General features: G+C 38.3%; 1 protein-coding gene across 11 annotated transcripts in view; it reads right to left on the bottom strand.

Moving 5' to 3' along the window:
* The window catches only part of MARK3 (microtubule affinity regulating kinase 3), a 77,862-nt gene that overhangs the window by 48,910 nt on the left and 5,136 nt on the right, over positions 1-23,816 (bottom strand). For 8 of the 11 annotated variants that reach the window (XM_053601444.1, XM_053601442.1, XM_053601443.1 and 5 more), the window contains exons 2-3: positions 18,827-19,018; positions 4,230-4,283 (exon numbers count right to left, since the gene is read on the bottom strand). In XM_053601444.1, coding sequence (XP_053457419.1) covers positions 4,230-4,283; positions 18,827-19,018 — 246 coding nt within the window. Of the gene's footprint in view, positions 1-1,632; positions 1,652-4,229; positions 4,284-6,601; positions 6,825-8,010; positions 8,120-18,826; positions 19,019-23,816 lie in introns of those variants that run through there. The other 3 variants (XM_053601446.1, XM_053601447.1, XM_053601448.1) reach the window with 3 other exon arrangements.

Genomic DNA, 23,816 nt, shown 5'->3' on the forward strand with positions numbered 1-23,816 from the left:
CCTCCAACGGTTTGAGGGACTGTGAATTGGCCCCCTGTTTAAAAAGTTTGAGGACCCCTGGACTAGAAGATCACTTGAGCTCAGGAGTTCAAGACCAACTTAGGCAAGATTGAGACCCTGTCTCCATTAAAAAATAAAAATAATAATAATAATAATAGAAAAATTAGTTGCACACCTATAGTGCCAACTTCTTGGGAGGATGAAGCAAGAGAATCACTTATGCCTAAGAGTTTGAAGTTGCTGTGAGCTACTATGCCATAGCCCTCAACCCAGGGCAACAGAGTAAGACTCCATCTCAAAAAATAAAAGAGCAAGAATTCCACTACTGAGTATATATGTTAAGAAACTCTTCACAGGTGCACCAGGACACATACAGGATAATTCACAGAGCCATGCTTGTAATACAAATAGCTGTAAGCCATCCAAATGCCCTTGAACTAGAGAGTGAATAAATACATGGTCTATATTCATATATGGGATAGTATATAATCTTGAAAATGGACATACTGGCAAAAGTGAATTATAACTAAATACATCAAAATGGAACACAATTTGGGCAAAAGAAATCAAAAGCAAATAGGAAAAGAATAAATATAGTACGATTCCACTTATATAATGTTTCAAACATTATATTGATGACCCATATGTGGTAAAGTTATAAAGGCAAGCATGAAAATAAGAACAAAATCCATGGATACCTGGTAGGTGGGAAATGAGGAAAGGGAATCAGACTGGGGAGGAGTACAACATGGAATTGATTTTGAGGTACTGCTGAAGATCTATTTCTCGAACCAAATGGTAGGTATATGACTGTTCACTTTATATGCATTTATACTCTAAATATGGAACATTCTTTTGTATGTAGTATTTAATAAAAATAATTGATTCTTACAAGTGCTCAGATTTAGCTGATTATTATAATGAAGCAGATTTTTAAAAATTTTAAATAAAGCTAGGTGCAGTGGCTCACACCGGTAATCTTAGCACTCTGGGAAGGAGAGGCAGGAGGATCACTTGAACTCAGGAGTTCGAGACCAGTCTGAGCAAAAGTGAGACCCTGTCTCTACTAAACGCAAAAAAATTAGCCCAGCATGGAGGCCTATGCCTGTAGTCCCAGCTACTCTTGAGGTCTGAGGTTGCAGTGAGCTGAGATGACACCACTGTGCTCTACCCAAAGTGACAGAGCAAAACACTGTCTTAAATAAATAAATAAAATCACATAACATCACATCCTGCAAATCAGTACACAAAGTTGCTGACTTCATGCTAAGGGCAACTTTTCCCCAAAGTGTCAGAATAAGAGCCCCTAGCACAGTAAGATTCTTACCCCTGTTACTTTTTATATATGCATTTATGCCTACCTCTTTCACTTGGTAGTATAATGCTGTAGATAAAATTTCACAATAGGTAGCATCTGTGGGTAATTTGCACTCACTGTATTAAGGGTTGCAGCATTAGGAAGGTTGAGAACCACTGCTTTAGATCCTTCGAGGCCTAGGTAAAATTCTACTGCACACAACATTGGTTGGCTCAAAGTCCACAGCACTTATCTGACTCCTTAGAGACATCTCAAAGCTTGGTTCAGAAGGAAATGGATGTTTCTTAAATGAATTACTAACAGGATGTACCTACTTCTCATTTGGAATTGACATGTTCTTTGCAATACTATGTCTTCACCCTGTGTTTTAAAATATAAGTTTTATTATCATTCAGGTATAGTGAGGCTAACGTAGTTTAAACCAGTCATGGGATGCTAGATTATCTATGAACTAAACAGGAAAGAATCTGTGTAGTTGATGATACTTATTGTTGCCCATAGAAAAATACATCAGGTATGGTAGAGCAGACTACTTTCTTAAAATGGGTAGACTCCTGGTCTGGCTATTTTATTTTAATTGTTTCAGTTCATGGAGACCCTAGCTAAGGAGCATACTCCAAACTCTGGGTATTATCCTTCTAATGGTCTTAACAGTCTCATAATGGTCTCTTTCTGGCTAGGACAATAAAAATTCAAAAGAAACGCATGATAAGGAGAACATGCTAACCTATAACAGGCATGCTAAGACCAGAAATCCAAAATGATGGTAACTGAGGGTAGTGCCCTAGGTTTCAGTTACACTTACCCAGGTGAGAGCCTGATCAAAATGGGAGAATCACTAAATAGAAAGGATAGGCCCTCTGCATTAGCCCCCAAAAGTACAGACTACAGACCAAAATGGAGTCACTCATGCTAAAGTTCCATATCCTCAATTCTAAAATTGGTATCTGACCTTCCAAGAAAACAGAAAAGTAACAGCCAATTTCCCAGACAAGTTCCTTCCACTTTAATCCTCCCACATAGAAAAGCAGCTGAAAGTAACTTGATATTAATTAATCAGGTTATTTTTCTACTGTTATGTTTCCCTTCCATTGCCATACAAAAGGTAACTTTAAAAGTACTAATACACTGTTTTTTGCTTCTACTTTTTTTAGCCCTTTTCTGTCTCTAAAGCCAAACTTTTCTGCTCAGTTCACTGGAACATTTATTTTATTTTATGGAATGAACTGTTATTTGAGGTGGGAAGGAAAAGAAGTTGGGGAGGGGGGAGGGAAAGTCAGCAGGCTACTGTGGTGGGTAAGATTTCCCCACACAGACCCTGATGAAAGGATTCTATAGACAATAAACATCTAGCAACCTACTGAGTATTTTGCATATTTGTATATTTTTCTTCAGTAAACCTGATTAACTTTTAAAAACACAGGGATTTCTTTTCTGTCTTATTTTAAAAATCTGATTTTAAAGGGCAGTGCCTGTGGCTCAAAGGAGTAGGGCACCAGCCCCATATGCCGGAGATGGCAGGTTCAAACCCAGCCCCAGCCAAAAACTGAAAAAAAAAACTGATCTATAGCACATAGAACAGTACCTGACACACAGCAGGTATTTGAAGTCAAACCCTGTAAGTCTAAAAACATGGGAGGCACACTCTAGTAACAACGGATTCCTATGTTAATATGCAATAATGATCCTAGCAGCACACTGCTTGCCACACGTTTTCTACCATCTGAACTATGAACTATGAAAAGCATGTTATTTTTAGGGGTCACTGACACTTGACTTAAAGCTAAATATACCTTACAGAATGACCAACCAAGTATCCTTCACTTATGAGTTAGGGGACCTTGAGCAGGTTACTCATTCTTCTTGGCTCCCTTTCCTTAAGAATAGAATTTATCTTATGAAGTAGTAATGATTAAATGAGTTAATACAGGTAAAACACTTAGAACAGTGCTCGGCATATACTAACTGCATAAATATTAGCAGTTATTCTCAGAAGTAATTTCCTATAATTGAGACCTACAAAAGAGACCTAGCCAGAATCTACCATTCAATTCTTAAACTTCACTTATTTCCTGTGTGTGTGTTTGGGGGCAGGGGAGGGAGCTGGTGGGGTGGAGATTTTAACAAACAAAACACATTCCCCACACCCCAAAAACCAAGCAAACAAAAAAACTATTTAGCAATAATAATGGTAAATGCAGAGTCCTGACCATGTGCCAGGTTTTAAGCTCTTCTAAGTGCTTGTATTTATTTTATCTGGATTTTGTTGTTGTTGTCATTGTTGCTGTTGCTTTTAAAGACATGGTCTTACTCTGTTACCCAGGCTGGACTGTAGTGGCATAATCATAGCTTTCTATAGCCTCCAACTCCTCAGCTGAAGTGGTCCTCTCACCTCAGCCTCCCTGAGTAGTTGGGATTCCAGGGGAGCATCACCAGCCTCACACCAGCTGAGCTATTTTTTTTTTTTTAATTGCTGTAGAGATAAGAGTCTTGCCATGTTGCCCAGATTTTAGTATTAGCCATAAGGAAAGTATAGAAATCTGCACAATACCAATTACATGAAAATATTTTTATATTGTATTATATTTTAAAACTCTATTCTAGTTAATATTTAGAGTACTCAATTAAAAAATACTCCTTTGTACAACAATAATATGCCAATCAAAATATAAAGTACTGCCTTTACTTTATGTTTAATATTAAGAACATTTAAAAAATCATAACCTTCAAATGAAGATAACCAAATTACTTTGATAAAATACTACATTTAAGTTGTATTCATTTGAACAGGAAACTTTATAGCACTACACATAATAAATAGAAGTAACAACTAAGGTATTTAAGGGACAAATTAGATAGTAACTAGCACTAACAGTCATTTTTAAAATACTGGATATGGCCCCAATCTTACCTTTTGTAGACTTGTTGGGTTCAATTGAGTTTTGTCAATTATTTTTATAGCAACCTAGAAAAAAATAAAAAACATGTATAGATTTTAAAAATTTAATAATTACAAAAAACATACAGCATTGTTAAAAAGCAATCAAGCAAACAAACTTGAAAACCTAAAACTTAGCTGGTTATAATATGAATTGTAACTTTATAAAACTGTACAACTGAAAATAGGGACTTCATAAAAATAAGGGTTATAACATTTTATATTTAAGTTATTTACAGATAACGGGGAAATGATCTCCTTCAAAGCAAAAAGAAGGGAAAGGGGAAAAAGGGAAAAGAAAAGGGAAAGGAGAAAAGGAAAAACATACACATGAAAACTTCTAAAAAGATACATAATTTAGCAAATCTTTTCTTCATTACTTATTAACATTTTAGTCAACTCTCTGATCCTAGGGAGGGAACTATAGCTTTTCTAAGTTTATATAGCCCAGAATATTCAACTCCCCAGAGCATACTGTGCAGTGAGAACTTAATAAATAAATAGATCAGTGCTCAATCTGGAAGCTTTAAAAACATTTTATTTAGTTAAAGAAGAAAAGGAGACCAATCTAACCAAGTAAAACAAGTACAGAAGCAACAAAGGGCCACCTGGCAGCCTTTGTTCAGAAAGGGGTGAATATATCAGTATATAAGAATAAGCCACTAGGATACAGGAAGAAAGAACCATAGCTTCTATTTATGTGCATTTTTTATATTAAAGGAATAAGAATCCGTTTTACTCTTATTTACTAAGTAGACCTATACTAACATCCTCTCTTAGTCAGCTTATCATTTGTTGGATAAAAATTTCTATGGATTACAAGTATCCAGAATGAGGGGAGGGTGGGAGTGATGAGGGAAGGAAACATAAGTGGACAGAGGCTTTGCCATGACTAGGGAGTTTAAATCACTTCAGGTTTGAATCTGAGGGCCATGACAGCAAGTGAACGACCAGAGAGGCAATGCTTCCTGCTGTGCATCCTGTAACACCCAGGATAAGACACCCCACTGCAGAAGGCATTTGTAACCAAAATGGGAGAAGAAAGGCTGGGAGATTCTCTGTCAATGGTTCTCACACTTTTTGGTCTCCTTTACACTCTTAAACACTAATAATCACCCCAAATGTGGGTTATATTAATATTTACTATATTACAAATAAAAACTGAGGAATTACAAAAATAAGTACTTAATTCATTTCAAATAACAATGAACTTATCACATGTTAACATTAATTTAGTTGTATGAAATTTTCATTTTTTGGCGGTGCCCGTAGCTCAGTGGGTAGGGCACCAGCCACATACATGGAAGCTAGCAGGTTCAAACCCAGCCCTGGCCAGCTAAAGCAATAACGATAACTGCAACAAAAAAATAGCCGGGCATTGGGTATCTGTAGTCCCAGCTACTTGGGAGGCTGAGGCAAGAGAATAGCTTAAGCCCAACAGTTTGATGGTGCTGTGTGAGCTGTGATACCACGGCACTCTACCAAGGGTGACATAGTGAGACTCTTGTCTCAAAAAAAAAAAAAAAAAGAAAGAACGAAAAGAAAGAAATTTTCATTTCTGCTTCTGCATTCAATCTGCTGTAACCATCACACACCATGCCTCTGAAAAAAATTCCACTCTACCCTTACAGAAGGGAGAATGAAAAAAGCAAATGTTTTAATAGTATTAAAAAAATAGTTTTGACTTTAATCTTGAAAAGATCTCAGAAAACCTCAAGGGGTTCTCATGCCACATTTTGAGAATAGCCACACGATATACATTAATACTATGTTTTTTTAAAACTGTTTAACTTAGTCCAAAGCCTCTATCTGGCCTAGTTATTTATTCCCTATGAATCCATAACCTCCATGAGAGCTACAAGAAAGGAAAAGTTGCAGCAAAGCATCCAGTGATTCTGACCCTGGAGTGGAAGGACTAACCCCAAGGGAGGCAAATCAGATTGGGGAAGGAATAAAGAGTAAATGAATGTGTGTTCCAATGGGAAGTAAATAAGCAGAAGACAATAACAGCCGCTGAAATATGCGAACACTGACTACCTTGTGCATATCTCAATTGGAGACAAAGACACCTTACTCATCTTTATAGCCTTACGCACTACCTGGCACACAGGTGTATTCAATAAATGTTTGGTGAGTTGAACTGAGGCCATGAACACCATAATCAGTACCCAGACATTTTATAGATGGAGACAGCACAGTGAGGAAATAGGGCTTCTCGTGTTTTAACAGAACAATATGGTTTTAAAAAGTACATAAATCAAAGTCAAATGAATTAATTTCCTTCAAACTTTACTCCATAGGTTAATTTTATGTGGTACATTTGGATCTACCAATTCCAAAGAAACCTGTTAGATATATTGTTCTCTTCTGGTTCCCATCCAGTTTTCCTCCACCTTCTCCAATCTGTCAAACATGTTGCCATTCCAGTTCTTCTTCCTTTGAATCTTCTGAGACTTGGTTTCTATTCTCATGACTGTACTCAATCACCAGTTTCTTCTAGTTCTGCTCAATACCCTCCTTCTATTCTAAAGATTCTCTTCTGATTTTGTTCTTATACTATTTTCATCTTCAGGTACTGCTAATCAAACAGCATCTAAAGCAAAAACAGGAGCTCAAATGTAGGATAAGCTCCATAGCTGACCATCTCCCTAGATTGATCACCTCCTTAAGTTGACCTAATTTTCATAGATAGGACAAGCACCACATGTACTTACCAGTACAGTAGGCCTAGTTCCTTATGTTGACCACCTCTGTATGTTGATCAGTTTGTTACAGTCCCTTGGGTGGAACTTAGAGGTTCTACTGTACTATTTGGCTTAATAAAACTGCAGAGAACAGTTACTTTATTAAAAGCAACAGCGTCCCCAAAGTGAAACATTAAAAGGGACATGTGCATGTATATGTGCAGCACTGAAGCCTGAGGTGGAAGTTCCCAATCCCCTCCTCCTCCCAGCTCCCTGCTGGGAAGACTCAACCAAAATAACCCTGGCCCAGAGCTGGAGTCTAGGGAGCTCAGTTAAAGCTGAGACCCTGAGGTTACCAAAGGGATGGCAACTGTGAGTACCAGGTTGCTCTGCCTCAGAAAGTTAAGGATTAGAAAAGACCTCCCACTCAGTCCTACAGTTGTGGAGCTGGGTGAAGAGGAACACAGCAAACACCAAGAGGATTCACTAGATGAGAGAGGAGCGCCACTGCCACCTACTGTGTAAAGTTCTGGGAAATTCCATTTATAATCATCCTGATGCCAGAAGCAAGTGAAAAATTACAAAATGGGGATAAGGACAGCTCATACACAAGAAGGGCTTTCCCCCAACAATCCTCAACCAAAAGGACCGAAACCCACAGCACATATCCACTTAAGAAAAATCCTTACCTGCTACTTTCTATCAGTTCACTATTGGTCAAAAAGTCCTGCTCCCAAGAAGTGTTAAAGCATCCACAAACACTAAAAGAGCAGGCAAAAAAAAAAATCCCAAATCCTTTAAGGGGATACGGTGTATTGATCAGCTTGGGCTGCCATAACATAATACCACAGACTGGGTGGATTAAACAACAGAAATTTATTTTCTCACAGTTCTGGAACTTGCCAGTCCAAGATCAGGGTGACAGCATGACTGGTTGTGGTGAGGGCTTTCTTCTCATTGTGTCCTCATTAGTGGAGAGAGCAAGTTCTCTGGTGTCCATTCATATAAGGACCCTAATCCTATCAATCAGGGCTCATACTTAAGACTTCATTTAACCTTCTATACCTTACCTGAGATAACACAGTCACACTGGGGTTAAGGCTTCAACTTGCAAATTTGGGGCAATACAATTCAATCCAAAGCAAAGAGAGATCATGCCAAACAACTGCCAACAATTGGCTACAAAATAAAATTTCAACATGGGAGAATATTATAAGCAAGAAGCAGATACAAAATAATATACTGTAGAATTCCATTAATAAAATGTTTTAAAAAACAGATAAAACTAATCTATGGTATTAGATTGTCAGCACAGTGGCTCCCTTAGGGAGGAAAGACAATGAGTGACTGGAAGGGGCAGAAGGAAGAGGCTTCTAGATGTGGGTCAGAGAATATTTTTTGCCCCGGGTCATAGTTATACAAATGTATTTACTTTGTAATAATTCATCAAGCTATAGATTTATATCTCAAGGACTTTTGTGCATGTTATATTTCAATAAACTGAGTTTTTGTGTGTTTTAAATATCAATGATCACTTTAAGAAAACCACAATAAAAAGTGAATAATGTCTAAAACAGAAAAACAAGAACTTAAGTATGTTATAAAGATATGAAAGTAAAACCTAAATAATCAGTTTAAAAGACAAGTGGCTCTCTCAGCAGAGGGGGTAGTTTAGGGGACTACCTCCTAAACTACTCTTTAAATTGTACAATACACAACTTGAATAAAAATAACTATAAGATTTTTTTTGTATCCATAATGAGGACATTTGGTTAAAAATGGCACACTGACCACATATAATTTTTTCTTCTCCTACCTGATAGGCCAATTGAAGATAAACACAAAATGACAAAAAAAATGGCGAAGAAAATGGAAGAAGTTAAGTGCCAAAAGACAAGTGACCTCAAAATTTCTGAGAAATAAAAATCTTACAATAGTATAGTGGCACACACAGCAGGGCACAGGAAGACAAGCCCAGAGTGTGCAAAGGAAAAATTTAACCCAAGAGAAAATAACACTACTGTATGTGGAAGGTCCCAATGTCTGTCTCAGCTACTATGAAGCCAGGCACTCAACCAGTGTCTTCCACATACCCCACCCCATGTAGAGGGAACTCTCAATTTGCTTCTTAGGGTTCCACTCTTCAAAACATTAACAGAAAAACAAAAATCATCAAATGAGGAAAGCCTAAGATCTTTTCTAACATCATTACCCATGCATGTGTTAAGGGAAAACAGTGGAAATAATTAAGCCTCTTCTTTCATAAAAAGGATACAGTCAATTCTTGTTATTCATGGTAATTATCCACAAAATCACTGTCATCACCAAATTAGTAAATACTGTATTATTGCTCCTAAAGGAAAATACAGGGTTAGGTTCCTACAAGTCAAAGGTCACATTTTCATCAACTGATCAATGTTTGTTTTATGCAGGTTATCCGTTTAATGGTTTAATGACATCTTCTGTTACAATGTATTATTGGTTAACGCTCAACTCAATGCCAACCGCCTGCCCTAATGAAGCTTAACACATGCATTCTTTGTAAGAATGCAAACATATCCTTGCACTCAGGAAGACTAGATAGTGCTTCAGCACCATTTGGGAGAGCTATCTTAAATAATCATTAACAGCACAAAAATGCAAAACAAAAAAGTGTCATTAAATAGACCACAAAAAGGACATTTGTTTACACTGTGAGGGCTGAAAGAAGGCTAAGTGCTGCTTTATTGAATTCGACTGGGGATGTGCACACACATTGAAAAATCAATGCCAAAGTCCTATACTGATGTTAAGGTTACAAATAAATTTTATTTTATTTATTTTTTTTTTTTGAGACAGTTTCACTTATTAATCCTTGGTAGAGTGCCATGCTATCACATCTCACAGCAAACTTGGGCTTAGGCGATTCTCTTGCCTAAGTAGCTGGGATTATAGGTGCCTGCCACGACGCCCGTCTATTTTTTTGTTGCAATTTGGCTGGGGCTGGGTTTGAACCCACCACCCCTGGTATATGGGGCTGGCACCCTACTCACTGAGCCACAGGTGCCACCCTACAAATAAATTTTATTAAATAGGTGAATCAGCATATATAGAATCCACAAAAAATGAGTATTAATGATCTGTTTTGGAAATAGAGTGGTGATAGTTGCATAACAATGTGAATGTACTTAATTTCACCAAACTATATGTTTAAAAAATAGTTAAAAATTTTATGTTATGTATATTTTACCAAAATAGAGGTATCCATAACTATCCAATTGATTTTTAATATGTAGGAATCAGGCTTATATAAAGTATTTTTATGCACATTAATTAAACTTCCAAACTGTACTAAAAGCATGTTGATCATCTTTTTGCTCTCTAGTTATGTCTGTTAGCAGGACATTAAGACTTTCTTTCACCCTTCTGTGTGATTGCTTCCAAATTAGCTACTATTAATTTTTAACTACAGCAAATCATTCTGGGTATTAACTCTTTTGTCAGTCACTAGCTTCTTTGAATAAAAATTTAGTCAGGGTGCCATGGCTCAATCCTATAGAGACTCCATCCCTATAAAAAACATTTTAAAAATTAACCAACCAGGTGTGGTGGAACATACCTGTAGGTCTAGCTACTCTAGAGGCTGAGAAGGGAGGATCCCCTGAGCATGGGAATCTGAGGCTACAGTGAGCTACAATTGTGCCACTGTACTCCAGCCAGGGTGACAAAGACATTGTTTCTTTAAAAAACAAAAAGGTTTTTTTAGGTAAATAAATAAAAATCAAGGCTCTTTTCAAGAGTTCCGATCTCTGAATAAGAATTCCAGAATAGGGCAGCACCTGTGGCTCAGCGGGTAGGGCGCCGGTCCCATATGCCGGAGGTGGCGGGTTCAAACCCAGCCCCGGCCAAATTAAAAAAAAAGAAGTTTACATTTAAGAATTCCAGAATAAAGATGTTTAAATTTTAAAAAGAAAAGACAATTCTCCAGAAATAAAGATAAAAAATCTATACTAAAGGATCCAATAAATACCAAGAACAATGAATGAAACTTACTCCTTAGTACCTTATTATGAAATGTCTAAAAACCAAGGATAAACTTGAAGACAGCGAAAAAAAAAGTTAACATACCTCAGCTGCTGTCTCTATCTGAAAACCTTTTATGATCCCAAATTTGAGCTTCCTACTCTTTTAACCAAATCCTCCTATCCTTCCTGCTCACTCAAACCCTGCAATAATTGTCTGAACTCAGCAGGATCCACTGATCCCACAACTTTATGGTCTGTCTTCCCCCTCAAGTTCTTACTTCCTACTTAAATCCATCTTTTCATTGTAATGACTCCAGTGAATGTTCCTCTGCTCCTTACTCATTTCACTGCATTAGTGTGACAAAACCCCAACTCTCTGCAAATGCCATTCCCACAATTAGGAAACTGAATGTGGGTGAAGAATAACATACAGCTCTGCTGACTCTTTCCAGTTTTAATCCTTAACCACTATCTTCAAGGAAGCTGTAAGACTGACTGGCAATTCTATCCATCTCTAGTCTATTAACTCCCCTATCTGGTAACTATTTTAATCTCTTCAGATTCCTAATACCTATCTCCTCAGTACTCTCTTAGCTGATGATCTAGCTTTCCATTTTATGGAAAAAACAGCTACACTTAGAAGAGATTTTCTAGAAGCTCCCACCACTCCCATCACCTGCAATGATGCAACTACTCTCTACCTTCCTCCTGTTTCTATGAAAGAACTGTCCAGCGTATCCACAGAATGCCTCCACCATCCCTTCTCACCCACTCTAATGTCTGTCTGTCTCTCTTGCACTTTCCCCCTTTCTGTTAGATTATTCCCATTAGCAAACATGTCGATATTTGGTCTAACTTCTAAAAATAGCTAGGCCTGATATCTCCCTGTAGCTACCAACCCATTTCTCTGTGACTGGAGCTATCTTGCTGTCTTGATTTCTAGCCCCCTGTTCATTCTCTCTCTCTCTCTCTCTCTTTCTCTCTCTCTCTTTTTAGACAGTGTATCACTCTGTTGACCTGGCTAGAGTAATGTGGTGTTACTGTAGCTCACTCCAACAACAAACACCTTACTCATGCAAATCCTCTTGCCTCAGCCAACCAAGCTACTGGGACTATAGGTGTACGCCACCATGCCTGCCTAATTTTTCTATTTTTTGTTAAGACAGGGTCTCACACTCTTTCTCAGGTTTATCTTGAACTCATGACCTCAAGTAATCCTCACACTTCAGCCTTCCAAGGGCTAGTACCACAGGTGTAAGCCAAAGCCTAACCTAAAAAATACATATTTTTTTTAATTAAAAATTACGTAAGAAAATGATCAGAGCCAAAAGTTAACAACATTTACAAAGTCTTAAGTAAATAATCTAAGTTTAACCAAATATATCACTGCATTAGGAAGGCTAGGGAAAGGAAAGTAGATGTAGATGCGAGATGTAAGAGAGCTATAGCCCTCTTCCATAAGGAGGAGGTCACCAATGTCTAAAATCATAAATTTGAACAAAGTTGACGGAGTACCAGAAGAGCAAGCCTAAATAACTGAAAGTAGGAGCCTTTGAGTAAACAATACTGAAGGAAAAAGCAGGGTGAAAAAAGAAACTTGTGATTCTAGTTGGAACTTTTTAGTATATTTGACTTTGGGAAAATAATTTTTTTAAGATAATAGCTTCAATTAAAGCACCAATGAGTGGTACAAGTGAGTTCTCTTGCCATTCATCTGTGGGAAAAGAAAGATCTCTTAGAGGCTATGAAAACCAGTGAGGAGAAAATTGAATTTAAAAGAAAATATTTAGCTTGAAAGAAAACTGTAGTACAAAAAACAGACAATATTTCAGAAGCCAAAATAACTTTAAGTTGTGAAAAGTTGGCCAAAAGCAAGGAAGCAGATGCAACTAACATCCCAAATTCATATTAAATATGGGACAAATGCTCTCATGAAAATAAGGACAATTTTCATCCAAGAATTAAATGAGAAGGATTTCACAACTGGTCCTGCGTTTGAAGAAACAGAAAAATAAGGATGATGATGCCTATTTCTGATTAGTTCATGTTCTAAAAATTAAAGATTAAGAATCATGCTAGACAGTGAAGTCTATCTAAATTGAACTTATACCACAACCATTTTATATACTTAAAGATTTGATTCTATTTCCACTATTATATTTGTTAAATAAAAATGTCTTTCTTCCCAAGAACGCATAATTTTTCATGAGTACCTTTTATATGTATGTTCACAAGTATCTTGTAACTTACGTGCATATAAATTATCCCTATTCCCTTCTTTCAGGGAATTCTTTCCACTACATTAATTCCATTACATCTCTGTCCTTATCCCAAGGACAGAAGTTAAAACTGTCTTAACACAATACATAATAACCCTTTATCTTATACCAACTCAGAATGAATTAAGTCCCTGAATCTCCAATACCACTTTCTGCAATCCCTTGGGTTTTCTTTAGAGGTTTTAGTTATCTCAATAGGCAAGATACATCACACATCCATCAACAGAATGCTGACAAAAATACAGACACTAGCTTTTAGTAGGCTGAGAATACTACCAAGTGATAATACCAATAAAGAGACTAGCAGTTTATACTAAACAAGGCCAAATTTTCTAGTAACAATTCACTTTATTTTTTACCAGTAATGTCACTCCTATGTAGCTATCCTAGAGAAATTAAGATTTGTGTTCACATAAAAACTTGCACACGAAGATCTATAGCAGCTCTATAATTTGAATTCATAACTGCCAAACACTGCAGACAATGCAAGTGTCCTTCAGTGGAGGAGTGAAGACAAACGGTCTTCCATTGTACAGCCATACAATGGAATATTTCTCAACGATAAAAAAGAACAAACTATCACTATCTGCAACAGCCTCTATGAATCTCAAAGGCATTATGCTGAGTGAGAAGCCCATTTCAAAAGGTTACATACTATTTCATCTGATGTCACTTGACATCCTCAAAAAATCAAAAGTATGGGGATAAAGGACAGGTGGTTGTAGAAGGTTGTTGTGAGGGAGGGGTAACCATAAACGGACAGCACAAGGAAGGTGTGTAGTTTTTTTTTTTTAGAGTAATGGGACTGTTTTGTATCAATTATGGTGATGGTAATATGAATCTATACACAGCTAAAATCACAGAACTAAACATCAAAATAAAAAATGTACAAGTTTTAAAAGCTTAATTATCAATGTTCAAAATGATACTGAGTTTACCAAAATACAAGATGTTATACAACTGTCATTACATTCCCACACATTCACAATAGTTAGGGGGGAAAAACTCATTTACCACACCAACAAAAATTATAAAATACCTTGGAACTATTTTAGCAAGAATTATACAAAATCCAGATGGAGAAAGTTACTAACGCTGAAACAAATTTGATACATAATTTATATTCCTGGATACAAAGACTCTGTATCATTAAAATATCCCATTTCCTCCCAAATTAATTTATAAACCAAATCAATCGCATCAAAAATCATCTAATCAAAATTCCGTGCTCTCTTGTCAGAACATGGCAACTTGATTCTAAAATTCATCTATGACTTGGCACCTATAGCTCAAGTGCCTAAGGCATCAGCCATATACGCCAGAGCTGGTGGGTTCAAATCCAACCTGGGCCTGCCAAACAGCAATGACAACTACCAAAAAATGGCTAGGCTTTGTAGCGGGCGCCTGTAGTCCCAGCTACTTTGGGAGGCAGAGGCAAGAGAATCACTTAACCCCTGGAGTTGGAGATTGCTCTGAGCTTTGATACCACGACACTATACCCAGGGCAATAGCTTGAGGCTCTGTGTCAAAAAAAATTAAATTAAATTAAAAAAATAATAATAAAATTCATCTATAACCAGGCAAGGTGCTTCACTCCTATAAACGAGCATTTTGGGAGGCTGAGGGAGGAGGACCATTTGAGCCCAGGAGTTAGACACTGCAGTGAGCAATGATGATGCCACTACAATATAGTGAAGCAACAAAGCAAAACCCTCTGTCTCTAAAAAAAACTGAAATGTAGCGCAATGCAATGAAATGAAATGAATCTGGAAGAGTAAAAGGCAAAAAAAATTGAAAACTAAGAATTATCAGTAGTGGACTACTTCAAAACATCAAAATACATAATCAAGGCTCGGCGCCCATAGCACAGTGGTTACAGTTCCAGCCACGTACACTGAGGGTGGCAGGTTCAAACTCTGCCCAGGCCAGCCAAACAATGACAACTACAACAAAAAATAGCCAGGTGGCTATTGCGGTAGACACTGTAGTCCCAGCTATTTGGGAGGCTAAGGCAAGAGAATTGCTTAAGCTCAAGAGTTTGAGGTTGCTGTGAGCTGTGACACCACAGCACTCTACCGAGGGCAACACAGTAAGACTGTCTCAAAAAATAAATAAATAAATACACAATCAAAAGCTGCAGTAATAAAAACACCATGGCTTGGGTATGAGGTTAAATAACAGATTACAGAAACAAAAAGACACATATGCAAATTGAGAATCTGATAAAATAGGAATCTTCAATCAGTAGGGAAAGAACAGATGGTTCCTGGACAAGTAAGTATAATACCCATGAAAATAAAAAAGGGAGAGCTCCCTACACCTCACACCAATCCCTTCAAAAATACACCAAATAACTGTGAGCCACAGAGGGAGTATTAGAAGGTAAAACAGTATTATTTCTTAAATTGTGGAACAAAATAAACCATTCTCATGAAGACATGAAAAACAAATGTAATAAAGAAAAAGGTAAGTTTACTACATAAAAATTTAAAACTTCTCTTAAAGAAACATGTAATAAACAGTTAAAAAATTGCCTGGGGAAAAATATTCATAACCTACACAACAGATGATTGAAACATAAAGGGTTTAAATCACTAAGAATAAGAATAAATAAAGACTATAAGCAGGAAACTTGCTTTAAAAAGAAAATGTGAATGGCAAAATTATATGAAAATATCATGAATATAGCCGGGCATTGTGGCGGGCACCTGTAGTCCCAGCTACTTGGGAGGCTGAGTCAAGAGAATGGCCTAAGCCCAAGGATTTGGAGGTTGCTGTGAGCTGTGTGACGCCACGGCACTCTACCGAGGGCGATAAGGTGAGACTCTGTCTCTACAAAAAAAAAAAAGAAAATATCATGAATATAAGTAGTTATGAAGGAAAAAGTATAACCGTTTTTCATACCATGTATTGTCCATCAGTATTTTCGTTTGAAAGTTTGCCCCACCCAAATTTATGCTGAAATTTAATGTCCATCAAAACAGTATTAAGGGGTGGGATCTTCATGAGATGGCTAACCCACGAGGGCTCTGTGCTCTTTTCCCTTTTTGTCTCCCTCTGCCTTTTCTTCCTCTCTCCAAAAATCCTCTCTTTATACTTTCACCATGATTTGATAACGAAAAAGGCCCTCACCAAACAGAGTACTCCACAATTTGGACTTCCTAGTCTCCCAAGACTGTGAGAAATACATTTTCTTTCTTTATATATTATGTGGTCTCTAGTATTCTATTGTAGCAGCAAAAACAGATTAAAACAACCAGACAAAAATTATCTACAATGGCTCAGCGCCCATAGCTCAGTGGTTAGAACACCAGCCACATGCACGGGGACTGGCTGGTTCGAACCTGGCCCAGGCCTGCTAAACAACCATGACAATTACAACAAAAAAATAGCTGAACATTGTGGCGGGCACCTATAGTCCCAGCTACTTGGGAAGCTAAGGCAAGAGAATCACTTAAGCCCAAGAGTTTGAGGTGCTCTGAGCTGTGACGCCACGGCACTCTACCAAGGGTGACACAGTAAGACTCTGTCTCAAAAAAAAAAAAAAAAAAATCTACAGTATAACCGGGATATAGGAAAACAGACATTCTCATTCATATTGGTAGGATAATTAAGTAGGGACATCACTCTTTTTTAAAACTGATTCAGCAGTATCTATTGTAATGTTAAATACTCATCCACTTTGATCCAGGACCTCCACTTCTAGAAATTTATCTTATACCAAAGTTCTTAACAAGAAAACACAAACTATATAAAAGAACATTCACTGCAGATCTGTTTATAACAACAAAAAAAATCAGAAAAAGACCCAATGCCCACAGAAACAAAATAAACTACAGTATCACCGTGCCCTGGAAGACTATATGCTGCCATAAAACTGAATGTGCCAGAGCTATACATACTAAGACCCAGACCCAGACATGGTCAAGGCATATTACTAAGTAAAAAAAAACCTATAATTACTATCCATGTGATTTCCTTTTTTTGTTAAAATAAATAAAAAGTTAATGTCTATACAAAAGATGGTGGAAATAATATATACATGTGATTTTCATTAGAGAGAGAAATTCCAAGGAATTTTTACATTCTGCATAATAAATTTATAAACTGTTTGTATTTTATATGATTGTAGGTCAGACCTACAATAGAAAAAAAAAAAAAAAAAAAAACAAGAGTAAGACAGTTTTGCCCACATAAGGACACTAGTGAGTAACCACCAAGAACTAGTGAGAACTGAACTCAGAGTGGCTCCTTTATCTCAAGAAAGTCTTGATGAAGGACTGCAAGGACAGCTCTACCCACTCCTGTTGTTTAGATTCCAGAAGCAGGTGAAGCAACTCAATGGGTAGTTCTAACTACAAATCCAAAGGGATTCTGTCACTGAAACGGACATGCATTGTGAAAAGGCAAAGTTCTCATTATAGTCTTTAACTGAAGATTGCAGTCAGCTTAGACCCATGTTTCCCAACCTTTCCCAAGTCCCAGCACCTACAGAAAACAAAACTATTTGTAGACCACGCTGTTGCAAACAGGCTGCTTGTTAGCAGAATGCTGGGCCAAAGACTCCTGCTCCAACAGCCCCACGCCAGGCAGGCTGTGGGTATCAAAGCCATGGCACAACTGCCAACCAGTCTTGGAACATTCACCAAGAGGGTCTGGCAAGGGGAAAACATTTCTTTTCAAAGCTTCCTTCAAAACTATGATTACATTCATTACATTATTATATTACAAATACTTATTTAGTACCAAACAGGTGCTGAACACTATGTTAAGTACTACTAGCTATCCCTAAAAATTAGGGGAGTCTCAAGGCTGGTGGGGGGTGGGAAGCAGACAAAATCGGTAATTACAATCCAACATAATTTGTGCCATACAGGGAAGTCTCAGAATTTTTTTTATCACATCCCATGCCTGGGGAAGGAGATCTGTCAATGTCTTACTTCCCAGAAGAAGTGATCCCAATGCCAGAGGGTGAGGAGCATTTCAGGCAAAGACAACACAGGTGCAAAGACCTAAATGCAAGAAATGATGTCAAAGCAGCAAAGCAGGCTCTGTGCCACACAAGAAGAATGTGAGAAGAGTGAATTTCCTGGCTTTAATGAATGCGTGTTGATAAATGAGTAAGGCTGAGCAAAACGCCAGTATCACAAAGGTTAGGCAAGTGTGTGCCTTCTTGCACCACAAGCCATCCAACACAAGCTATGAGGAAAGTATTCAGACAGAGAACAAGAAGCCTCTTCAGGATAAATCTGTCAATATACATACAATACTACTGATTTCAAGTACCATGACCATATACACATGAGTACATACCTGAAGTTCAAGACATTTTTTACTGTGGTGGAGGACATTTACTACTAAAAAAGAACAAAACACTACCTATTTTTTAAGGCAACAACTATTCGAACACTCAGTATAATACTCACAACATTTAAAGGAATGGGAAAACAAAAGAACTTTCAGACAGTAAGTGTTCTGTGTTTTTTTTTAAAAAGCTTAATTAGCTTAGAAATAAGTCCAAATATATACATTCTTCTTCTTTCTCTCACATGGAAGTAAACAAAGCAAGTGATATAACAAACATAAGCACAATTCATATTTACCTCTCTGCCTGTAAGGATATGTCTTGCCAATTTCACCTTTGCAAAATTCCCCTTGCCAATTGTTTTCAACAGTCTGTAGTTTCCGATGACAGGTTGTTCATCTGCACAGGAAGCTATAGAGTTTCTACACCAAGCTCCAGAGCGGCCAGTGCGAGAGGTAACTTCTTGACGCCCATCTCCGTGTGACGTGTGCTACAATACAGCATACACAAAGATAAGGAAATGAGAGAACACATAGTACCTGCCAAGTTTTAAGAGCTTCTAGCTGAAGAAACAAAACATTGCTGCTTTCATGTTAATCCCAAAGTATCTACTCCTTCAAAGGAATTCAACCACATGATACAGATTCATGAGAAAAACAATAGAATGCTGAAAAGAAAAATTTCAAATTGGGTGTTCAGAAAGAAATCAGACACTTTGAATATGTTCCTGTCACATAAAATAGGAGTAAAGGGACTGCCTTCCGGTCATACAGAGCTTCATTTTCCCACATGCTGACAAATATACCCACACAGCTGATCCTCACCACAGCCTGGAAAGCAGAAGAACAACTGTCACTATTCACCCGATGAAGATGCAGCCACATAACTGTTTAGTGAGAAATCCAAAGAGTATCTGAATGCCCAGTGTCTTCCACATTATGCTGCTACTAACTCGAAACTGCTAGACTGTGCAGCCTTTGATATATATTTCCTGAACAGATGAATAAAGCATTCAGTTTGCTCAATAAAGGTAAAATAAACCAAATATGGCTCTAACCCTATGAAATACTCAGGCCTGAGCGTCATGCTTCTATGTCCACACTGTGTATGCTTCCAGATGCAGAAGCATCCTGCTGCCATTGCTCCCTGGGCACCCACATGGCCTCAAAGGATTAGATGTTCCACACCCAACCCTGTTGTGGCTGTTGACTCCTGCTTGAGGGAGGCTTCTCACTCTACCCACAGGGAGGGAAGTTGAAAGTGCAGGGCCACTTTCAGCTTCCTTTATACATTTTTCTGACATTTTGTCCAGAAAAAATGTCCCCTCTTTCACTCACTTTCTATCCCTACAGGTCAAAACAAACTACTTTGTAATATACTTACATTAAGAAAATGAAAACCAAGTGTATTTTTTCTGTTTTGATTCAGGTCTCAATTCCGTTTCCCTGGCTAGAGTGCAGCGGTGTCATCATACCCCTGCAGCCTTGAACTCTTTGACTCCAATGATCCTCCTGCCTCATCCTCCTAAGTAGCTGGGACTACAGGGGCACCTACCACCATGCCTAGCCAATTTTTATTTTCTGTTTTTTTGTTTTTTGCAGAGATGGGGGGGTCTCCCTATGTTTCACAGGCTACTCTTAAACTCTTAGCCTCAAGTGCACAGGAAGCTATAGAGTTTTTGCACCAAGTTCCAAGGTGGCCAGTGAGAGGGTGCTAAGATCCCATTTTTTCTAGATCCACTCCTCCAGTAAAGCTAATACATCACTTCTAAGCCCAGACTGTTTCCATCATATGTCCCTTTAAGAAAGTAAGCTAAACTTTTTAAAAAGGAGAAAGAAGCCAATCTCACTGAAATGAATTACAGATAGGAGAGGCTGAGGACACAGGGATAGAACTGATCAATCAGAAGACCACAAATACATCATTAATATTGATAATGACTAACATTTACCTATTACTTACTATGTGTCAGGCACTCTTCTAAATGCTTTACCCATTTGTCTCCCTTAATCACTCAGCAATTTGACCAGCATGTACTAGATACTTGGAATAGTATTGGTGAACAACATATTCCTGCTCTCAGAGAGCTTTTAGTATTGCACAGGAAACTGATAAAACATAAGAAACATCAAGAAATATGTAACCCATACAGTACATTAGAAGATAGCAAATGCAATGGAATAAAGTTACACCAAGCATTAAGGGGATTGGGAGGGCCACGTAGTCAAGAGTATGCTTCAGTGAGGTGACATCTGAACAAGATGAGGAGGTAAGAGCATTAGTCATGTCCATATTTGGAAGAAAAGTGTTCTAGGCAAAGAGAACAGCCAGTGCCAAGGCCCTGAGGTTGGAGGGTTCCTCGTGTGTTTAAAAAACAGCAAGGAGACACCTGGGACTACTGGCATAGTGAATAGTATGAGGACAAAGATATAAAGGAAACCAAATGAAAGAAGCCCTTGTCCTTTGAACACCCCTGTGAGGTCATTATTATTACCAATCTTGTTTTATAGATGAGATAACCAGGGCGCACAATGAAATGGTAGGTCAGATTCTAAACCCAAAGGGCCACTTCCTTGGATGGCTGACAAACATGATCCCAAAGTCTCTGACACATTCACCATTATGAAGGTGGGCCCCTTTCCTTGGAATCTGGGTAGGTTTATGACTGTGTTAACTGAGACAGAATGGCAGAAGTAACACAACACGATTTCTGAAGGTATGTCATAAAACGCAGGAAACTTTGGCCTTGTTTGATGAAATACTGAATCACCATGGAAGAAGCGCCAATCACACTAAGGCCTTCGGTGTAGCCGCTCTGACCAAAAGTCCCAGCTAAACCCAGCCTTCTGCCAACATGCCAGATATGTGAGCAAAGAAATACTCTATGACGTAGGTTCTGAAGCCCAGTTGTTCAAATCCCCCTACCCTTTCAAGAACCCCTGCAACTGACATCCTAGACACTGTAGAGAAGCCAGCCCTGTTTGAATTCTTGATGCATAATCTGTGAAGAATAACAAAATGATGGTTGTTTTACACTAATTTGTGGAATGGTTTTTTCCATGGCACTAATAAGTAGAACCATGTAATAAGCAGGAAATAAATATTAAGAACCAGTACTAAATTAACAGAAATGGGGAAAAATGTTAGAATGCTTTACCAGTGGAAGGGGAAAGGTTCTTTTTCATTCAATATCTCCAATTTCTAGACAGCAATCTTCTTTTGATGATTTTAGAAAAGAAAATGTAAGCTCCTAATCCACTCCTCTAGTAAAGCTAATAACACACCTGCAGGTACCCCTGGAAGCCTAGGGTAGGTAAGGGCTAAGAAATGGTGAACAGGCAGGGGCCAGGAAGGGAGGACGGGCAGGCTGGCAAAGGGGAGGTCACACAGGTGCCAGAAGGAGAAAGGGTAGGGGTCAGGAAAACACTAAGGGAGGAAAGAGGTAGAAACAAAACGTGGATTATGTGGAAAACAGCCTTGAGTGTCTTCAATATCACAGGACACCTGCCACAGATTAAATTATCCTTCTGGATAGTGAACTCTAAGCCTGAAGGTCTACTCTTCTCCAGGAGTCAATCCTATTCTAGGATCTGCTATGTTATCAGTGCAGTCATAAAGGTACTAACTACAAAAGGAACCTTATGGCTTGGTGCCCGTAGCACAGTGGTTATGGCGCCAGCCACATATACCCAGGGTGGTGGGTTCGAACCTGGCCCTGGCCAGCTAAGCAACTGCAACAAAAAAAAATAGCCAGGCATTGTGGTGGGCACCTGTAGTCCCAGCTACTTGGGAGACTGAGGCAAGAGAATTGCTTAAGCCCAAGAGTTTAAGGTTGCTGAGACACCACAGCACTCTATGGAGGGCGACATAGTAAGACTCCATCTCTAAAAAAAAAAAAAAAAAAAAAAAAGGGCGGCGCCTGTGGCTCAGTGAGTGGGGCACCGGCCCCATATGCCCAGGGTGGCAGGTTCAGGCCCAGCCCCGGCCAAACTGCAATAAAGAGGTGGCCGGGTGTTGTGGAGGGCGCCTGTGGTCCCAGCTGCTGGGGAGGCTGAGGCAAGAGAATCACGTGGGCCCAGGAGTGGAGGTTGCTGTGAGCCGTGTGACGCCACGGCACTCTGCCCGAGGGCGGTACAGTGGGACTCTGTCTCTACAAAAAAAAAAAAAAAAAGAACCTTATTCAAATTTCATATTAAATTCTACCAATACACATTTTCATGGAAAATTTCCATGACATAAACCCCACAATACTTAGGCTTCATCCAAAAGCAACTGCCTAACTATTAACAAAAAATGTGGACACTGGGAGGCCAAGGTGGGTGGACTGCCTGAGCTCAGGAGTTTGAGACCAGATTGAACAAGAGCAAGACCTCATCTCTAAAAATAGCCAGGCGCTGTGATGGGCGCCTGTAGTCGCAGCTACTTGGAAGGCTGAGGCAAGAGAATCACTTAAGCCCAAGAGTTTGAGGTTGCTGCGGCATTATAACTCTACCAAAGGCGGCTAAATGAGACTATCTCAAAAAAAAAAAAAATATATATATATATATGGACAAAACACCTACTTCACCTTTGAACTCCAAGATCCCACAGAAACAATGCCTTATCCAGTCTACATTAAGAACATAAGACTAACTATGGCTGGGCAGCTCAGGTAGCTAGAACACAGAGCTAAAGAACTCTAAGTTGAAGGAAAAGTTGGACTTCAACGAAAACCAGTCCTTTTCTTCCAATACCAACTTCTGCCCTCTCACTACTATGTACAGGCAGGTACATCCCAGTCAGCACAAACACCTTATTACTATTTGCAAACCAATTCCAATTCTATATTCTTTAACCTCTTGTGTAAGATAAGACATTAAAGATTCCCAGCTAAGAGATTTATTTTCTCTTTCAGGTTTAATTAGAAATTTTAAAATGGATGTGAGTCAATCCTCTTTGAAACAAAGATGAAAGATACTTGTAATTTATATTAGACTGTGTATGTAGTATAAATATCTAATTACAATGTAAATCATGTGCTATAAGTCTTTTATCAGTAATTACAATGTACATCACGAGGTATATAAATAACTGAAATTACCAATATTCCATTTCCTGCAAATTTCAACCTTTCCCTAATTTACATTCAAAAGATTAAAGCCCAAAAAGTGTGTAAGATCTTTCTTGGAACACTCTGACCCAAGACAAAATAGAAGTTCTTCAGAAATCAACTTTTTCTTAAAGGCCCAAACAGCTTGATTCAATAATAAAATCATATCCCATATTTTAAATGTGATATTATATAAAAC

Source organism: Nycticebus coucang, chromosome 9 (assembly GCF_027406575.1).
Source record: "Nycticebus coucang isolate mNycCou1 chromosome 9, mNycCou1.pri, whole genome shotgun sequence".
Taxonomy (NCBI): Eukaryota; Metazoa; Chordata; class Mammalia; order Primates; family Lorisidae; genus Nycticebus; species Nycticebus coucang.